Raw genomic sequence first — 13,868 nt, forward strand, 5'->3', positions numbered from 1 at the left:
CTAACGCTAGCTAACGCTAGCTAACGCTAACTAACACTAACTAACACTAACTAACGCTAACTAACGCTAGCTAACGCTAGCTAACGCTAACTAATGCTAACTAACGCTAACTAACGCTAGCTAACGCTAGCTAACGCTAACTAATGCTAACTAACGCTAACTAACGCTAGTGCCAGGAATGTGTTGGGATCATGTTCCCAGCAGACGGAGTGACGCTGAGCGGTTGAACAATATTCTGAATGGCAGCAGCAGCTCAGCGCTGTGCTGTCCGTCGCTCCCGTAGGGAAGGAACCAGCCATCGGTCAGACTTTCTTGGAGCGGCGGTTGCGACGCTCATCCTGTAACAGAACTTTTCCCTCTATTGGAAAATCAGCAGCTCAACCAGGCGCTGCTTCTTCTTCTGCTTTCAGAAAAACGGTTTTGAGCAATTCTGCATCAACTTTGTGAACGAGAAGCTGCAGCAGATCTTCATCGAGCTGACGCTGAAGGCCGAGCAGGTGAGCCGGAGAGCCGGGCACAACCGGGCCCGATTCTGGTTCTGATCCCGGTTCTGGTTCTGGTTCTGCAGGAGGAGTACGTCCAGGAGGGCATCCGTTGGACCCCCATCGAGTATTTCAACAACAAGGTGGTCTGTGACCTCATCGAGTCCAAACTGGTGAGTGGACCGACCCGCGGGCCGGCGGGGGGCGGAGCTTCCCACGCGTCACTCCCTCCGTCCGTCTGGTCATTTCCCAGAATCCTCCTGGGGTGATGAGCGTCCTGGACGATGTCTGCGCCACGATGCACGCCAAGGGAGAGGGGGCGGACCAGACGCTGCTGCAGAAGCTGCAGGGACAAATCGGGACGCACGAGCATTTCAGCAGCTGGAACCGCGGCTTCATCATCCACCACTACGCTGGCAAGGTCTGACCTGACCCCACCTGACCTCACCTGACCTCACCTGACCCCACCTGACCCCACCTGGCCTCACCTGACCTGACCTCACCTGACCTCACCTGACCTCACCTGACCCCACCTGACCTCACCTGACCTCACCTGTTGCTCACCCATCCCTCTCTCTCTCAGGTGTCGTATGACGTCGGCGGGTTCTGTGAGCGGAACCGGGACGTCCTCTTCAGTGACATCATCGAGTTGATGCAGAGCAGCGAGTTGTGAGTTCAGCTCGTCTTTCTGACCACAGCGCCTCCAGGTGGACAGCTGCTGTAACTGCAGGTCTTGGTTCTGTCCTGCCGGGTTTGAATAGATCTGACCTTCTGTCAGCTGTTGACCCTTTAATGTTTAAATCAACTTCCTGTCCTCTAACTTGGTCAGTGTCACTTTAACCTGTGGTGCAGGAAGCTGTGACCCTTCAGAATAAGAGGTAGTTTAATCTGTGATGTGTTCATGGTCAGTCCGTTCATCAGAGCGCTGTTCCCGGAGAACCTGGAGGCGGAAAAACGAGGCCGGCCGACCACGGCCAGCAGCAAGATCAAGGTGAGTTGGGACCTGAGCAGGTTCTGATGACCAGACACCAGACCGGACCTTGACCTTTGACCTCCGCTCCTCCAGAAACAGGCCAACAGTCTGGTCCAGACCCTGATGAAGTGCACGCCCCATTACATCCGGTGCATCAAACCCAATGAGACCAAGCGGCCCAGAGACTGGGAGGAGACCCGGGTGCGGCACCAGGTGGAGTACCTGGGCCTGCGGGAGAACATCCGGGTCCGCCGGGCCGGATATGCTTACCGCCGCGTCTTCAACAAGTTCCTGCACAGGTTCTGCTTCAAGCCCCACGCAACCAGAACCGGCCGCTGGCTCGGACACTAACGGGTCTGGCGGTCTGCAGGTACGCCATCCTGACCAGAGAGACCTGGCCCGAGTGGCGGGGCGAGCAGCGCCAGGGCGTCCTGCACCTGCTGCGCTCCGTCAACATGGACCAGGACCAGTTCCAGCTGGGGACAGCCAAGGTCTTCATCAAAGCTCCGGAGTCGGTAAGAGACCCCAGGAGGTCCATGGAACGGTTCCTGGGGAGGTTCTGGTTCTGGTTCTGCAGCAGAACGAAAAGGTTCTGCTCTGTCTGTGCAGCTCTTCCTGCTGGAGGAGATGCGCGAGAGGAAATTCAACGGCTATGCCCGCGTCATTCAGAAGGCCTGGCGCAAACACATCGCCGTCCGCAAATACGTCAGGATGAGGGAGGAAGGTCAGAGTTCAGAAGGTCAGACAGGGGAGTCCTGGTCCGGCTTCGGTCCTCACAGATCCTTCTTTTCCAGCCTCAGACATTCTGCTGAACAAGAAGGAACGCCGCAAGAACAGCATCAACAGGAACTTTGTGGGCGACTACATCGGAACCGACAACCACCCTGAGATCCGGCAGTTTGTGGGCCGCCGAGAGAGAATCGACTTCGCTGACGTGGTCGTCAAGTTCGACCGACGGTTCAAGGTACCAACAGCAAAAACTGAAGGTTCTTCATCTCCTGTCATGTCCTGCGGGGCGTCATGTCCTGCGGGGCGTCATGTCCTGCGGGGCGTCGTGTCCTGCGGGGCGTCGTGTCCTGCGGGGCGTCGTGTCCTGCGGGGCGTCATCTGCTGGAATAATGTTCCCTCTGTTGAGTGATGGACTTTAGAGATGACCTTTGACCTGATTACTGCTGTTGGGTCCGTTCTTGTTCTCCTCTTGTGTGACTTGTGTGGTCCAGATGTGCTGGTTCTGTCCAGGTTCTGCTGTTGGAAACCGGATGTTCTCCGACCCGTTTTTGTCGCTGCTGTTTTGCAGACGACGAAGCGTGACCTCATCCTGACCCCAAAGTTCCTGTATCTGGTTGGCCGAGAGAAAGTGAAGCAAGGTCCAGATAAGGGTCAGATCCAAGAGGTTCTGAAGAGGAAGATCCAGCTCAACCGGATCCAGTCAGTCTCTCTCAGGTAAGTGACCAGAACCAGAGGGGGAGCCACCGGGCCCAGCGTGGTTCTGATGGCTCTGGCCCGCCCGTCTGTCCGGCAGCACTCTGCAGGACGACTTCTTCATTGTCCATGAAGACGAGTACGACAGCGTCCTGCAGAGCGTCTTCAAGACCGAGTTCCTCAGTCTGCTGGTGAAGCGGTACCAGGAGAACACGGATCGCAAGCTGGCGCTGAAGTTCAACAACCTGTGAGTACCAGAACCCCACCTGAACCTGAGTAGAACCCAAACGGAACTTGTTCAGAACTGAACCTCTCATCCAGCCTGGAGTTCAAGGTGAAGAAGGGCCGCCATCTGTTCAGCTCGTCCGGGTCCAGGCAGATCCAGTTCCAGGCGGGCCAGGGAGATGAGGTGGTTCTGAAGCCCAGTGGTAAGGTTCTGCACGTCTCCATCGGGCCGGGCCTCCCAAAGAACTCCAGTAAGTTCTGACCCAGTTCATCCCACATGACAGACCCTTCGTGTCTCCTCCCGATCACTTCCTGTGTCTGACCTGCAGGACCGACCCGGAAGGATAACCGCAAGAGCCGCTACATGGGCAGCCAGGCTCCGCCCACATACCAGAACCACTCAGGTACCAGCTGGTCTCTCTCCGGACCAGAACCTCTCCGAATCTCTCTGATGGTTTTTGGTTCATCACTTCTTCTATTTTCTGCTGCAGCGCCTCGCAGCAGAGGGGGCGGGGCTTCCAGAGGAGGCCCCGCCCCCTCCAGAGGGTCCACCCTAAGGCAGCAGTCCAGCATGGATCAACCCACCTTGCCCCGCCTCCAGAACCAGCGCCGGCCCAGCAACCAGCCGCCCCAGAACCAGGACATGGGCTTCATGAACGTCCCTGACCAGGGAGCGGCGGGGTGAGGTCCAGAACCCTCAGCGGTCAAAGGTCACCTCCAGGTAGCTGCTCTGCTGCCCCCAGTGGTGACATGTGTCGGTACTCCTGGCCTGCAGGTTCCACAGGCGCCTCTCCAAGGAGGTGAAGCCGGCTCCGGGAGCGGGTCGGCCTAAACCCAAACCTCGGTCCCCCCAATGCAAAGCTCTGTACGCCTACGACGCCCAGGACACCGACGAGCTGAGCTTCAACTCCGACGACGTCATCGAGATCCTCACTGAAGGTACGGCTGCAACCGGGCTAGGTCCAGTGGAACCGCTGGTACCGGGTCCGGGCCGGGTTTACATGGTTACCTATGATCAGGTCCTGTTGTTTCTAGCCCCCACAAYGCTGTGCTTGAACTACGGGTATGACTTCAACTGCAAACCATTTGTTTGCATGCTAGCAMCTCGCTAACGGCTAGCAGCTAACATCTTTCGTCTGAGGCTTTGTTGTACGCCGGAACATCAGCTGCTAACTACAGGGAGGATGACTTGAAGAAGTGGCTCCTACGCTAGCATCATTAGCGTCATTTCTTCAGACGGCGAAGCGTCGAGTCATCAGAAAAGCCATGAAGCTCTTCAGTATCTTCATAGTAATGAGGTTGGCTGCATTTTACTCAGAGGTGGGACACAAGTTTGTTGAGCTTAAGGCAGAGCCTAGTCAAAGCCTTAGAATCCCACCTCACTGAGTCTGGGTTTGGGTTTCAGTGCAGGTGAAGTGAACAGCAGGAGGCTAAAGCTAGCAGGAGGCTAAAGCTAGCAGGAGGCTAAAGCTAGCAGGAGGCTAAAGCTAGCAGGAGGCTAAAGCTAGCAGGAGGCTAAAGGGTTTAAAGTGGAGCCACTAGCAGCTGGACTTTCTCTCCACAATAACCGGAAACAGAGATTAATGTTGACAATGAATAAAAACCGCAGATTATCCAGAGCAGTTTCCATGGTAGTCGTTTCCATGGTAACCTCCCAGGAATAAGGTGAACAGTAACTTGTAGCTATGAGTTGTAATTAAGTCATTGCTGCCTCTAGCGCCCCCACAGGCCTCAGGGTGAACTACAGCCAGTCGCTGTGGTTCTGTAGATTCTACATAAAGCTGTTCATGGACCCGATGGTACCGACTCTGTGGTTCTGATAGTTCTGGCGAGCTGCCAGGTAGCCTCTGCTGCTTCAAGCCCCACACAACCAGAACCGGCTGCTGGGTCGGACACCAACAGGTCCGGCGGTCTGCAGGTACGCCTTCCTGACCAGAGAGACCTGGTCAGGATGGCGGCTCATTGAGGTGGAATCAGTCGGTCAGGGTGTCGAACTGATTTCCGTTTTGGACCAAATCCAGAGCCTGAAGGCTCTTAAAGGGCCGGTTGTGCCAGAATGTAGTGATAAAACCCGTCCACACACTAACTTATCAATTCTTACATTTAAATCATATTACTGGACATCTTTTCAGACCCGCCAGGATTTCATGATACTTTTCATGTTTTTACACTAAAATCAAAGTGTTTGTGATATTAATGTGGAAATATTTGAAGAACATTTCCAAACAGGTTAATGTTGTTACTGAAATCAAGTCGGGTAAAAAAAATCCACGTTTATTGTTGTAAAAATGAAAGAAAAAAAAAGAGAAGCAAAATGTTTTGACTACAAAAATAAAGTTTTAATAAACATGGCAATTTATTTGTGTTGAATTTTATTAAATATTTGCTGTGTATGTATAATATTTTTGGAACATAACTGGGTTCACGGGGTGGAAATCAGACTGAATCCAGTTGAAAACTTCAGTTTACAGATTTTCTCTGTCAAGTTTGGAGCCGAACAAGAAAACAAACAGCTGAGCTTCTGACTTTATGCAATAAATATGAAACTGTGGTTCCGACCCATTCCTCTGGTTCCTGTCTCGTAGATCCGTCGGGTTGGTGGTTCGGCCGGCTGCGGGGCAAAGAGGGGATGTTCCCCGGAAACTATGTGGAGAAGATCTAGACCTGGGGCCGGGGTCAGAGGTCAGCCATCAGGAGACACGTGGAGTCAAACACCCGATGTTTTGGTCTGTTTCGTCGGTCTGGGTCGGTTCTGAAGGGCTSCTGGTCTTGAYGGAGCGGTTCTGTGAAGGAGTCGTTCCATCAATATTGACATCAGTATTAGTAGCTAGCGCCTCCTTCAGGCCACAAAGGGTTTTATCCTCATCAGTTTTTCGGTCTGATTAAATCATGAATTTAACTGAACTAAGTTCTGGTTCCGGTCCGGCTGATCCAGCATCCATTTAGAAACATGTTTAACGATCAGATTTATAGTCTCCTCTGTTTCATCCTTCAGTTTCGGTCTGATTTCAGCCATTAATGCGGGCGGAGTTGGCACTACATTACCCAGAGTTCCTGCTGGAAAGAGCGCTGCCTTCACGTGCTGCTGGAAAATAGACCTCTGATCAGTCCGTGACTTTTATACACTGTCTGAATATTTCATATTAGCTCAYATGTTGTAAATTAATCCTTTGAAACTCAAACAGATTTTAGAGTAGAGTGGGTTTTTCTGACCAACAAATAAAAAGAAATCTGATAAAATTCTATCGACTTGTTTTCATTTGTTTCTATATAAACAGAATTTATTTTAATTCAGCTTAGAGTATTAAGTTTCAATAGAAATATCCTACATAAGAGGATATTTCCTCTTATGCTGATTGAACCATGAATATAATTTGGAACCAAATTTTCTTATTTAAATGCTATAAATTTTATCTAATATTTGAACATATAATCAAGTCTAAAAACTATTTAAAAAGTATTTTCTAAACATTTGCTTAGAGTTTTAGGAGTCAGTCCCTCCAGAAAGCCTCGTCTCCATGACTCCTGCTGCTGGAGGTTTTCAGGGGGAAGTGCAGGTTTCTGCTGTTTTCAGGTGTTGGTAGTTTTACAGGAGATTCTATAATGTTCTTTGGTTTAAAATATGCARTCTTTGTAAATTCTCAGTGGACGGAGATTCTTATTTGAAAAGTTATGGTTTGTCTGTCGGAGGGAAAACTTCAGTGATGAATGTTGTGTTCATCCCTGGGCTCTGGAGGAATCTAATGTTTATGGTTCTGACCTCTGACCTTTTGTGTTCTGGTTCTGACCACTTTGTTTCGAACATGTTTTATCTGACAAATATTAATGCGAGGTGACTTCCTGTTCTGAGCAGCTAGGGGTTCTGGGTCGGTCCAGTAGTTCTCCAGATTGAGTGTTTCTGTTTTCCGAGCCTGGAGCGAGTCAGTGAAGCCGCCCTGACCTTTCACCCTGTTCTGTGCTAACGGCCGCCTCCTGAAGCGAACCGTTTACCCGCTGAGGTTCGGACCCGCCGCCAGGTCAACGGCTCGGTTCGGTTCGGTCGCTTCAGCAGAACCGGGGCGGTGTCGTGTGGAAGCTAACGGCTAACTGCTGCAGATGGAGGAGTTTCTGCGGAGCTGCCGGCGGACCCTGCAGGTACCGGAACCGGGACCGACCCGGTCCCGCTCGGGGTTGGCTGAACAGGACCGGCAGCCGGAGCGGGTCGCAGCGGCTGCTTTTGTTTGATTTATTGAAATAAACAGATACGCCGGGGTCACTTCCGCCTACACAGGTCACTTTCAAAATAAAAGTCCCGGTCATGGTTTAAACCAGAACGTTTTCCTGGAGCTGCATCAGGATTCAGAGTATCGCATAAAAATAACATTAATACAAGTTKATTTGCAGTATTTTACTTCATAGAAACGTTATAAAGTCAAACTACAGTTTTTATTTATCTTGATAGATTTTGTCTTAACATTTGATTCTGTTTTGTTTTTTACTTATGTAAGTTCAGTGTTTCATTCTTCTTCTGTGGTTTGCTCTAAGATAACTGTCCCTTTGATAAGTCACCAATAAATGCAACCAATCACCTGATCGGTCCGGTCAGCCACACCTGGAGAACCAAGAAATCACTTCAACGGAACCTTCAGACAGCATGAAGTTTCTAAAACCCAGAGATCACATCCAGACCAGAACCAGATTCCGGCCTGGTCCTGGTTCTGACTGCTGCGTCTCGGTTCTGCAGGAGAACCTGGACCGGGCCGGTCCAGATGTCCACGTGGTTCTGGGGAACGAAGCCTGTGATGTGGACTCCATGGTGTCGGCCATGGCCTTTGCCTACTTCCTGTTCAAGGTGAGGAGTCGCCCAATCAGCTGCCAGGCCTCAGTGAGCCGAGGTCACGCTGTGTGTGTGTGTGTGTGTGTGTGTGTGTGTGTGTGTGTGTGTGTGTGTGTGTCAGACTGCAGGCGGCGACTCGCTGGTTCTGCCCCTGATGAACATCCGGCAGTCGGACCTGGCGCTGCGGTCCGACATCGTGTTCCTGCTGCGCCGCGCTGCTCTGCCGCAACACCTGCTGCTGTTCCGGGACCAGCTGGATCTGCGGGCGCTGCGGCGCGCCGGCCGCCTGCGGCTCAGCCTGGTGGACCACAACGTCCTGCCCAGGTGAGCAGCAGAAGGGTCGACTGGTTCTGCCTGGAGACCACGAACTCATCATGACCCCGGCAGGTGCTGCAGCTGCAGGGCCCTGAACGCCTCACCTCCACAGCTGTTCTGACCCTCTCTGTCCTGCAGTTCAGATGCTGACCTGGAGGGGGCAGTAGTGGAGGTGCTTGACCACCATCAGGCTGAGAGGAAACCCTCCCCTACCTGCCCTGTTACTGTGGAGATGGTGGGATCCTGTGCTACCTTGGTAACCGAACGCATCATCAAGGAAGCTCCACAGATCCTGGACCAGCAAATCGCCCTCCTACTCTACGGTACACAAATGGATACACACACACCTGGATACACACACACACACACACCTGGATGCACACACACCTGGACACACACACCTGGACACACACACCTGGATACACACACACACACACACACCTGGATACACACACACACACACACCTGGATACACACACACACACACACACACCTGGATACAACTGCCTGACTAGATTCTGAGGTTCTATCTGATTAGCACCTGTTCTGAACTGTGTGTGTGTGTGTGTGTGTGTGTGTGTGTGTGTGTGAGCAGCCACAGTGGTGCTGGACTGCGTCAATATGGCTGCCGCTGCAGGTAAAGTGACTCCTAAAGACAGCTGCTACGTTGCTGAGCTGGAGGCGCGGTTCCCCTCTCTGCCACCAAGGGGCGCTCTGTTCCAGGAGCTGCAGAAGGCCAAGCTGGACGTCTCAGGTGAGCCTCGGCGTTGGCTGGTACTGCAGCGCCTGCTAGAACTCAGAGCGGCGTTCTGTCTGCAGGTCTGAACATGGAGCAGATGCTGTTAAAAGACATGAAAGCCGTTTCAGGAAGTCTCAACATCGCCATTCCTGTCATCTACCTCCCTCTGGAGGTAACACCTGAACGACACACCTGCAGTACACAGCAGCAGTACCGTGTGTAGCCAGCAGGGGTCCCTTGTGTTCCAGGAGCTGCTGCAGACGGCCGAGTTGGAGGAGGAGCTTTCAGCTTTCTGTCACAAGTCTGGATTTGATTTGCTGCTTATGATGACGATCTCCTTCACTGACAGAGAGGAGCCAATCAGAGAGCTTGCTGTGTTCAGCCACAGCAGCACCTGCAGGGAGCAGGTAGGTCAGGTACCACTGATGTGGTGGTATCACTATGGGAACCTGGTAGTTGTAGTTCTCCATCAGTACTGTTGTAGTCTCTGCKAGTTGTGGCTGCCATACCAACCTGGAGCCTCTCCTCCAGGTGAGCAGCTACCTGCAGCGGGCCCAGAGCCCCGCCCTGGGCCTCAGCCCCGCCCCCTGCCTCCACCCTCTGATCTCAGCGTTCCACCAAGGTGAGGCCTTCACCTGGCTCCCCGGGCGGGGGCGGGGCTTGAGGTGCGTAACATCTGTGTATGGTTGCCAGGTAACGCGGTGGCGTCCAGGAAGAAGCTCCTCCCCCTGGTCCAGGACTTCCTGAGGGAGTGCGATGGCGCCGGTTGCCTAGGAGACGCGGAGGAGGAGCCGGCGGTGCCGCCCACGCCCACGAACAGCCTGGTGGACGGCTGCCCTCTGGACGGCGGCCTGCCGCGCATCACCGTCGAGGAGCTGCGGAGCAAGTTCGATGACCTCTGACCTCAGCTCYGTTACCACGGCAACATCTCTGGAAAATGGAGATGCAGCATCAGAACACAAGAACCTTTTTAATCTCTCATCAATCTGGCGGGTCCAACAGAACCTACGGKATCRGCCAAAGAGCAGCGGAGAGACGTTCTATCCCAAACCTCCAGAATAAAAGCCATTATTTCAGSAATTAAAGAAACTTCAAAATAAAAGCCTTTATTTTTTGTTTTTAAAACGTTTATTTTTCAGGAAGTTTCATTCAAATACGACTGGAAGTTCAACTCTGGTCACAACAATAAAAGCATGCCAGGTTGGCCCTTAACCCTGTGCTGCGACGACTGAGGCAAATGATCAGGGGTCAGGGGTCAGTTGGACCCCATTTCTAAACGAGGGCTAAGAAAACCTGCCACAATAAAAGTCTGAATTCAGTTCCTTCACAATAAATGCCTGCCAGTATGTGGGTGGTTCTGTTTGACCTCTGACCTGAGAAGAACCTTGGTTCTGGTTTTGGCTCATCTCAGAGAAACGTCTTTTTATTGGATCAGTTTCTCTGCAGCTCCAGATCTGCACTCTGATTGGCCGGTTTGGTTTCAATAGACGAGCCGGTTCACCAGTCAGAACCGGGTCTTTCTGGGTTCTGCGGAGGAACGTTGTGTCTCAGTGAGAGCTACTTCCTGTTCCTGTCCAGAACCGCAGAACGTTTCACAATGAGGCAGGGAGGAGGCTTTTATTGTGAAACACAAAGAGGAAGTTATGAAATGGCCTCTCTCCCAGTGAATTTGTTTCCATCTGCAGCAGCTCGACCTGCTGACCTYTGAGCCCCAGAACCACCTGACCCGATAAGAACCAATCAGGTGAAAGCTCTGCTTCAGAACCAGAACCAACCAGGACTGCAGCAGAATGTTCTGCCCAGGATCCGGTTGAGCTGCAGCAGAAACCAGAACCTTCGGACCAGAACATGTGCTGGTTCTGTCTGGTCATTGCTCTTGATGTTCTGGACCGGACGTTCTGGGTCTGGAATCCAACCAGAACCAGAACATCTGAACAGGAAGTTCAGAACATCTGAACAGGAAGTTTCCGGACCCAGCTGGAGAACGGAACCGGTGCCAGCAGGCTTTAGGACCCTGCAGCTCCTCCTGCTGCGCCTCCTGCTGATTGGTTAATGAAGCTCCAGCTGACGCCCCACCTCACCTGTCTGCACCGACCAGGTGAGCCTGGACCAATCAAAGAGCGGCTCTGCCCTGCGATGCAGTCGGACCTGCTGGGCGAGTCAGACAGGAGAGAGAGAGAAGGAGGAACACACACACACACACACACACACACCGGCAGCCGGTCATACATGCAGAGCAGAACACGCCGTGACATCACTGTGACATCATGAGCTCCCCCGCCAGGCAGATGGACGGGACCACCGAGGACAGGTGAGCCCGGTTCTGACCGGACCGCAGCAGAACCTCGGTGTGTGTGTGTGTGTGTGTTTGCTTCCTGTTCCTGCTCACAGAGGAAGTCGTGTTTCTGTCCGGCGCCGGTTCTTCCCGTCTGTCAGCAAAGGCTTTACTGCCTCGGTTCTGATCCGGTTCTGCTTCAGAGGCAGGACCGGGCTGAGGAGAGATCCGGTTCTGGTCGTCAGCAGAAGGACCGGGTCGGTGTAGATGATGTCACTGTTTGGAGTCGGCTCCTGGTTGGTTCAGGTCCGGTTTACACCGCGAGCAGAACTGTGGTTCTGACCCGGTAACCGGGAATCGGGTCAGAGAGGCGTCGGGTCACTGTTTCCTCGACTCTAGAACCTCCAGAACCTGCAGAACCTTTCCAGTCCAGTGAAATCCTCCACAAGTCCCTGACGGTCCAGAGCAGTTTCCCCTCACACCTGAGGACGACTCGTCCTCTGGACACCTGGACATGAGGACAGGTGCACCTAGTCCAGGTCCACCTGTCCTCTGACTGACTCGTTTCCATTGTTTTGGCTGTCTCAGGTGTTAAGCCCCGCCCCCTTAACACCTGTGGGTTTTTCCCAGCCGTCCCTGAAGGCAGCATGAAGCTCTCACCTGGCTGGGCGTCACAGGAACAATAGGCCCCGCCCTCCTCACCTGCTCAGGTGTGTCAGTGCGAGCGGTCGGGCCGGTTCCTGCTGGGTGACGTTTCACCTGAGCCAGAAAAGCTTCTCGCCTGGAGAACCGGACTGGGCCGGTTCCACAGAACCATCAGGTCAGGAGTGAGTCCTGGTACTGGTGGTCCAGTGGACCTCATGTGGGGACACCAGTTCCTCTGGGGATAAATGTCCTTGATGGACAGATGGAGGGACAGCTGGACCAGGTCAGGTCGGTCAGTGAGCTGGGTTACTGGGTCGGTCCTGTCCGGCCCGGTCGGCTTAGGTCCAGTTACTCAGATGTTGCTTCCTTCCTGGTTTCATGCCTTTTATTTTCTGTGGTTCTGGTTCTGGATTTACTGGACCAGTAGAACCTGCCTGGTTCTGAACATGTTGACCCAGTTATCCAATCAGACTGGATTGTTTCTTAGGAAATGGACCAATCAGAGAGCTTTCTCTGTGACATCATCAGCTGCGCGCTGTGTGTGTTCRGCCCCTGCAGGGCGGCTGAGGAAACCCCGCGGCMCGGCAGCATCCAGGACATGGAGCTGAGGGAGGAGTGGCTGGACGACGGCTTCCCCAGGTAAGCCCCGCCTCCAGCAGAACCAGAACCGGCGTTATCACATCAAACCCTCCAGAACCTTCACTGGTCTTACTGACCCGGGTTCTGCTGCTGTTCTGTTCTGTCCCGGTCTTCAGGCCGCTCCCGGAGGATACTGAGGGTCCAGCAGGAGGCGCTGCAGACTCAGGTGAGTCTCTGGTTCCGGTCCAATCCATTGAACCGAACCTAAACAAACCCAATCCCAACCTCTCTTTAGCCCCGCCCATCAGACTGGCCCCGTCGAGCGGAGCCAGGAAGCGGCTGACGGCGCCGGCCCTCAGCGACCCAAACAGCGACAGCTTTTCGGCGGCGGCGCTGTCCGGGACGCCGGACGACTCGCCGTCGCTGGACATCAACCTGGAGGCGCTGGAGACGCCGTCCGGCAGCGAGTCGGGGACGCTGCCGGACGGCGTGCACGACCTGGAGTGGGAAGGTGAGGCGGCGGGGAGGCGGAGCTAAAGGAGCCGCTGCTCAGATGCTGACCTCTGACCTGTTCCTGACAGACGACCTGCCAGAGATGGGGCGGGGGCGGTTCGTGGGCGTGGCGGAGCCCAGCGAGGGTCTGATGGACCTGGACCAGGTGGACCAACATGGCCGCCGGTGGAGGCGGTTCTCCATATCTGGACAAGAGTACCAGGTCAACATGAGCGTCCTGGAGCCATACCTGCAGGTCCTGTCACATGGAGGTCAGAGGTCACACACCTGTACAAGCCTGAAGCATCAGATCAATTTCTGTGTTCAAGGCGACAATAAGGGAAATTACCTGTCATTGGCAGGTTACTATGGAGACGGGATGAACGCCATAATTCTGTTTACTTCCTGTTACCTGCCGGAGAACACGGTGGAGGACTATGAGTATGTCATGGAGAACCTGTTCAGGTATGTTTGGGTGTGGAGTCACGGAGCAGCGCATGACAGGAGCCCACCTGGATGGACAGGTGACCCGGCTCTCGTTCCCCTGCAGGTACATCGTGGGAACGCTGGACCTGATGGTTTCAGAGAACTACCTGCTGGTCTACCTGTGCGCCATGGCTCCCAGGAACAAGCTGCCAGCCATCAAGTGGCTCCACCAGTGCTACACCTCCATCGACAGGAGGTAGGATGGATTCCTGTAGCAGGGCAGTGCGGGCGGGTGGGGCTAGCTGCTCAGCAGGTGTTTCTGTGCAGGTTGAGGAAGGACCTGAAGGGCCTGCTGGTGGTGCATCCGGCCTGGTACATCAAGGCTCTGATCACGCTGGTCAAGCCCTTCATCAGGTCTGCAGCGCACACACTGGTCCCACACACATTGGTCCCACAGACTGGTCCCACACACACACTGG

At 53.8% G+C, this 13,868-nt stretch overlaps 3 protein-coding genes across 6 annotated transcripts in view; all 3 read left to right on the forward strand.

The window, feature by feature from the left end:
- Window positions 1–6,347, forward strand: part of myo1eb (myosin IEb) — an 11,947-nt gene extending 5,600 nt beyond the window's left edge. Inside the window, exons 11-26 of one of the 2 annotated variants that reach the window (XM_008430595.2) lie at window positions 411–497; window positions 569–655; window positions 736–903; window positions 1,066–1,151; window positions 1,392–1,473; window positions 1,549–1,754; window positions 1,826–1,970; window positions 2,065–2,179; window positions 2,250–2,419; window positions 2,753–2,898; window positions 2,978–3,124; window positions 3,199–3,353; window positions 3,432–3,506; window positions 3,594–3,783; window positions 3,878–4,041; window positions 5,688–6,347. In XM_008430595.2, the coding sequence (XP_008428817.1) occupies window positions 411–497; window positions 569–655; window positions 736–903; window positions 1,066–1,151; window positions 1,392–1,473; window positions 1,549–1,754; window positions 1,826–1,970; window positions 2,065–2,179; window positions 2,250–2,419; window positions 2,753–2,898; window positions 2,978–3,124; window positions 3,199–3,353; window positions 3,432–3,506; window positions 3,594–3,783; window positions 3,878–4,041; window positions 5,688–5,764 (2,100 nt within the window). In that variant the 3' untranslated portion in view covers window positions 5,765–6,347. The remainder of the gene's footprint in view (window positions 1–410; window positions 498–568; window positions 656–735; window positions 904–1,065; window positions 1,152–1,391; window positions 1,474–1,548; window positions 1,755–1,825; window positions 1,971–2,064; window positions 2,180–2,249; window positions 2,420–2,752; window positions 2,899–2,977; window positions 3,125–3,198; window positions 3,354–3,431; window positions 3,507–3,593; window positions 3,784–3,877; window positions 4,042–5,687) is intronic. The other variant, XM_008430594.1, reaches the window with a different exon arrangement.
- A 680-nt stretch (window positions 6,348–7,027) lies between these two features.
- prune (prune exopolyphosphatase) lies at window positions 7,028–10,074 on the forward strand. 2 transcript variants are annotated; one of them, XM_008430592.2, is made up of 9 exons: window positions 7,028–7,236; window positions 7,627–7,933; window positions 8,040–8,242; window positions 8,372–8,556; window positions 8,829–8,987; window positions 9,053–9,144; window positions 9,221–9,379; window positions 9,504–9,594; window positions 9,666–10,074. In XM_008430592.2, exons 2-9 carry the CDS (start codon window positions 7,736–7,738, stop codon window positions 9,872–9,874), a joined length of 1,296 nt encoding a protein of 431 aa, XP_008428814.1. In that variant the 5' UTR covers window positions 7,028–7,236; window positions 7,627–7,735; the 3' UTR covers window positions 9,875–10,074. The 2 variants fall into 2 exon arrangements, with proteins under 2 accessions (XP_008428814.1, XP_008428815.1); XM_008430593.2 differs by having other exon boundaries at window positions 7,029–7,236; window positions 7,826–7,933.
- A 126-nt stretch (window positions 10,075–10,200) lies between these two features.
- bnipl (BCL2 interacting protein like) overlaps window positions 10,201–13,868 on the forward strand; it is a 5,994-nt gene continuing 2,326 nt past the window's right edge. The window contains exons 1-8 of one of the 2 annotated variants that reach the window (XM_008430590.2): window positions 10,201–11,070; window positions 12,451–12,531; window positions 12,648–12,697; window positions 12,767–12,982; window positions 13,053–13,235; window positions 13,326–13,428; window positions 13,514–13,645; window positions 13,717–13,803. In XM_008430590.2, coding sequence (XP_008428812.1) covers window positions 12,491–12,531; window positions 12,648–12,697; window positions 12,767–12,982; window positions 13,053–13,235; window positions 13,326–13,428; window positions 13,514–13,645; window positions 13,717–13,803 — 812 coding nt within the window. In that variant the 5' untranslated portion in view covers window positions 10,201–11,070; window positions 12,451–12,490. Of the gene's footprint in view, window positions 11,071–11,097; window positions 11,284–12,450; window positions 12,532–12,647; window positions 12,698–12,766; window positions 12,983–13,052; window positions 13,236–13,325; window positions 13,429–13,513; window positions 13,646–13,716; window positions 13,804–13,868 lie in introns of those variants that run through there. The other variant, XM_008430589.2, reaches the window with a different exon arrangement.

Source organism: Poecilia reticulata, linkage group LG16 (assembly GCF_000633615.1).
Source record: "Poecilia reticulata strain Guanapo linkage group LG16, Guppy_female_1.0+MT, whole genome shotgun sequence".
Taxonomy (NCBI): Eukaryota; Metazoa; Chordata; class Actinopteri; order Cyprinodontiformes; family Poeciliidae; genus Poecilia; species Poecilia reticulata.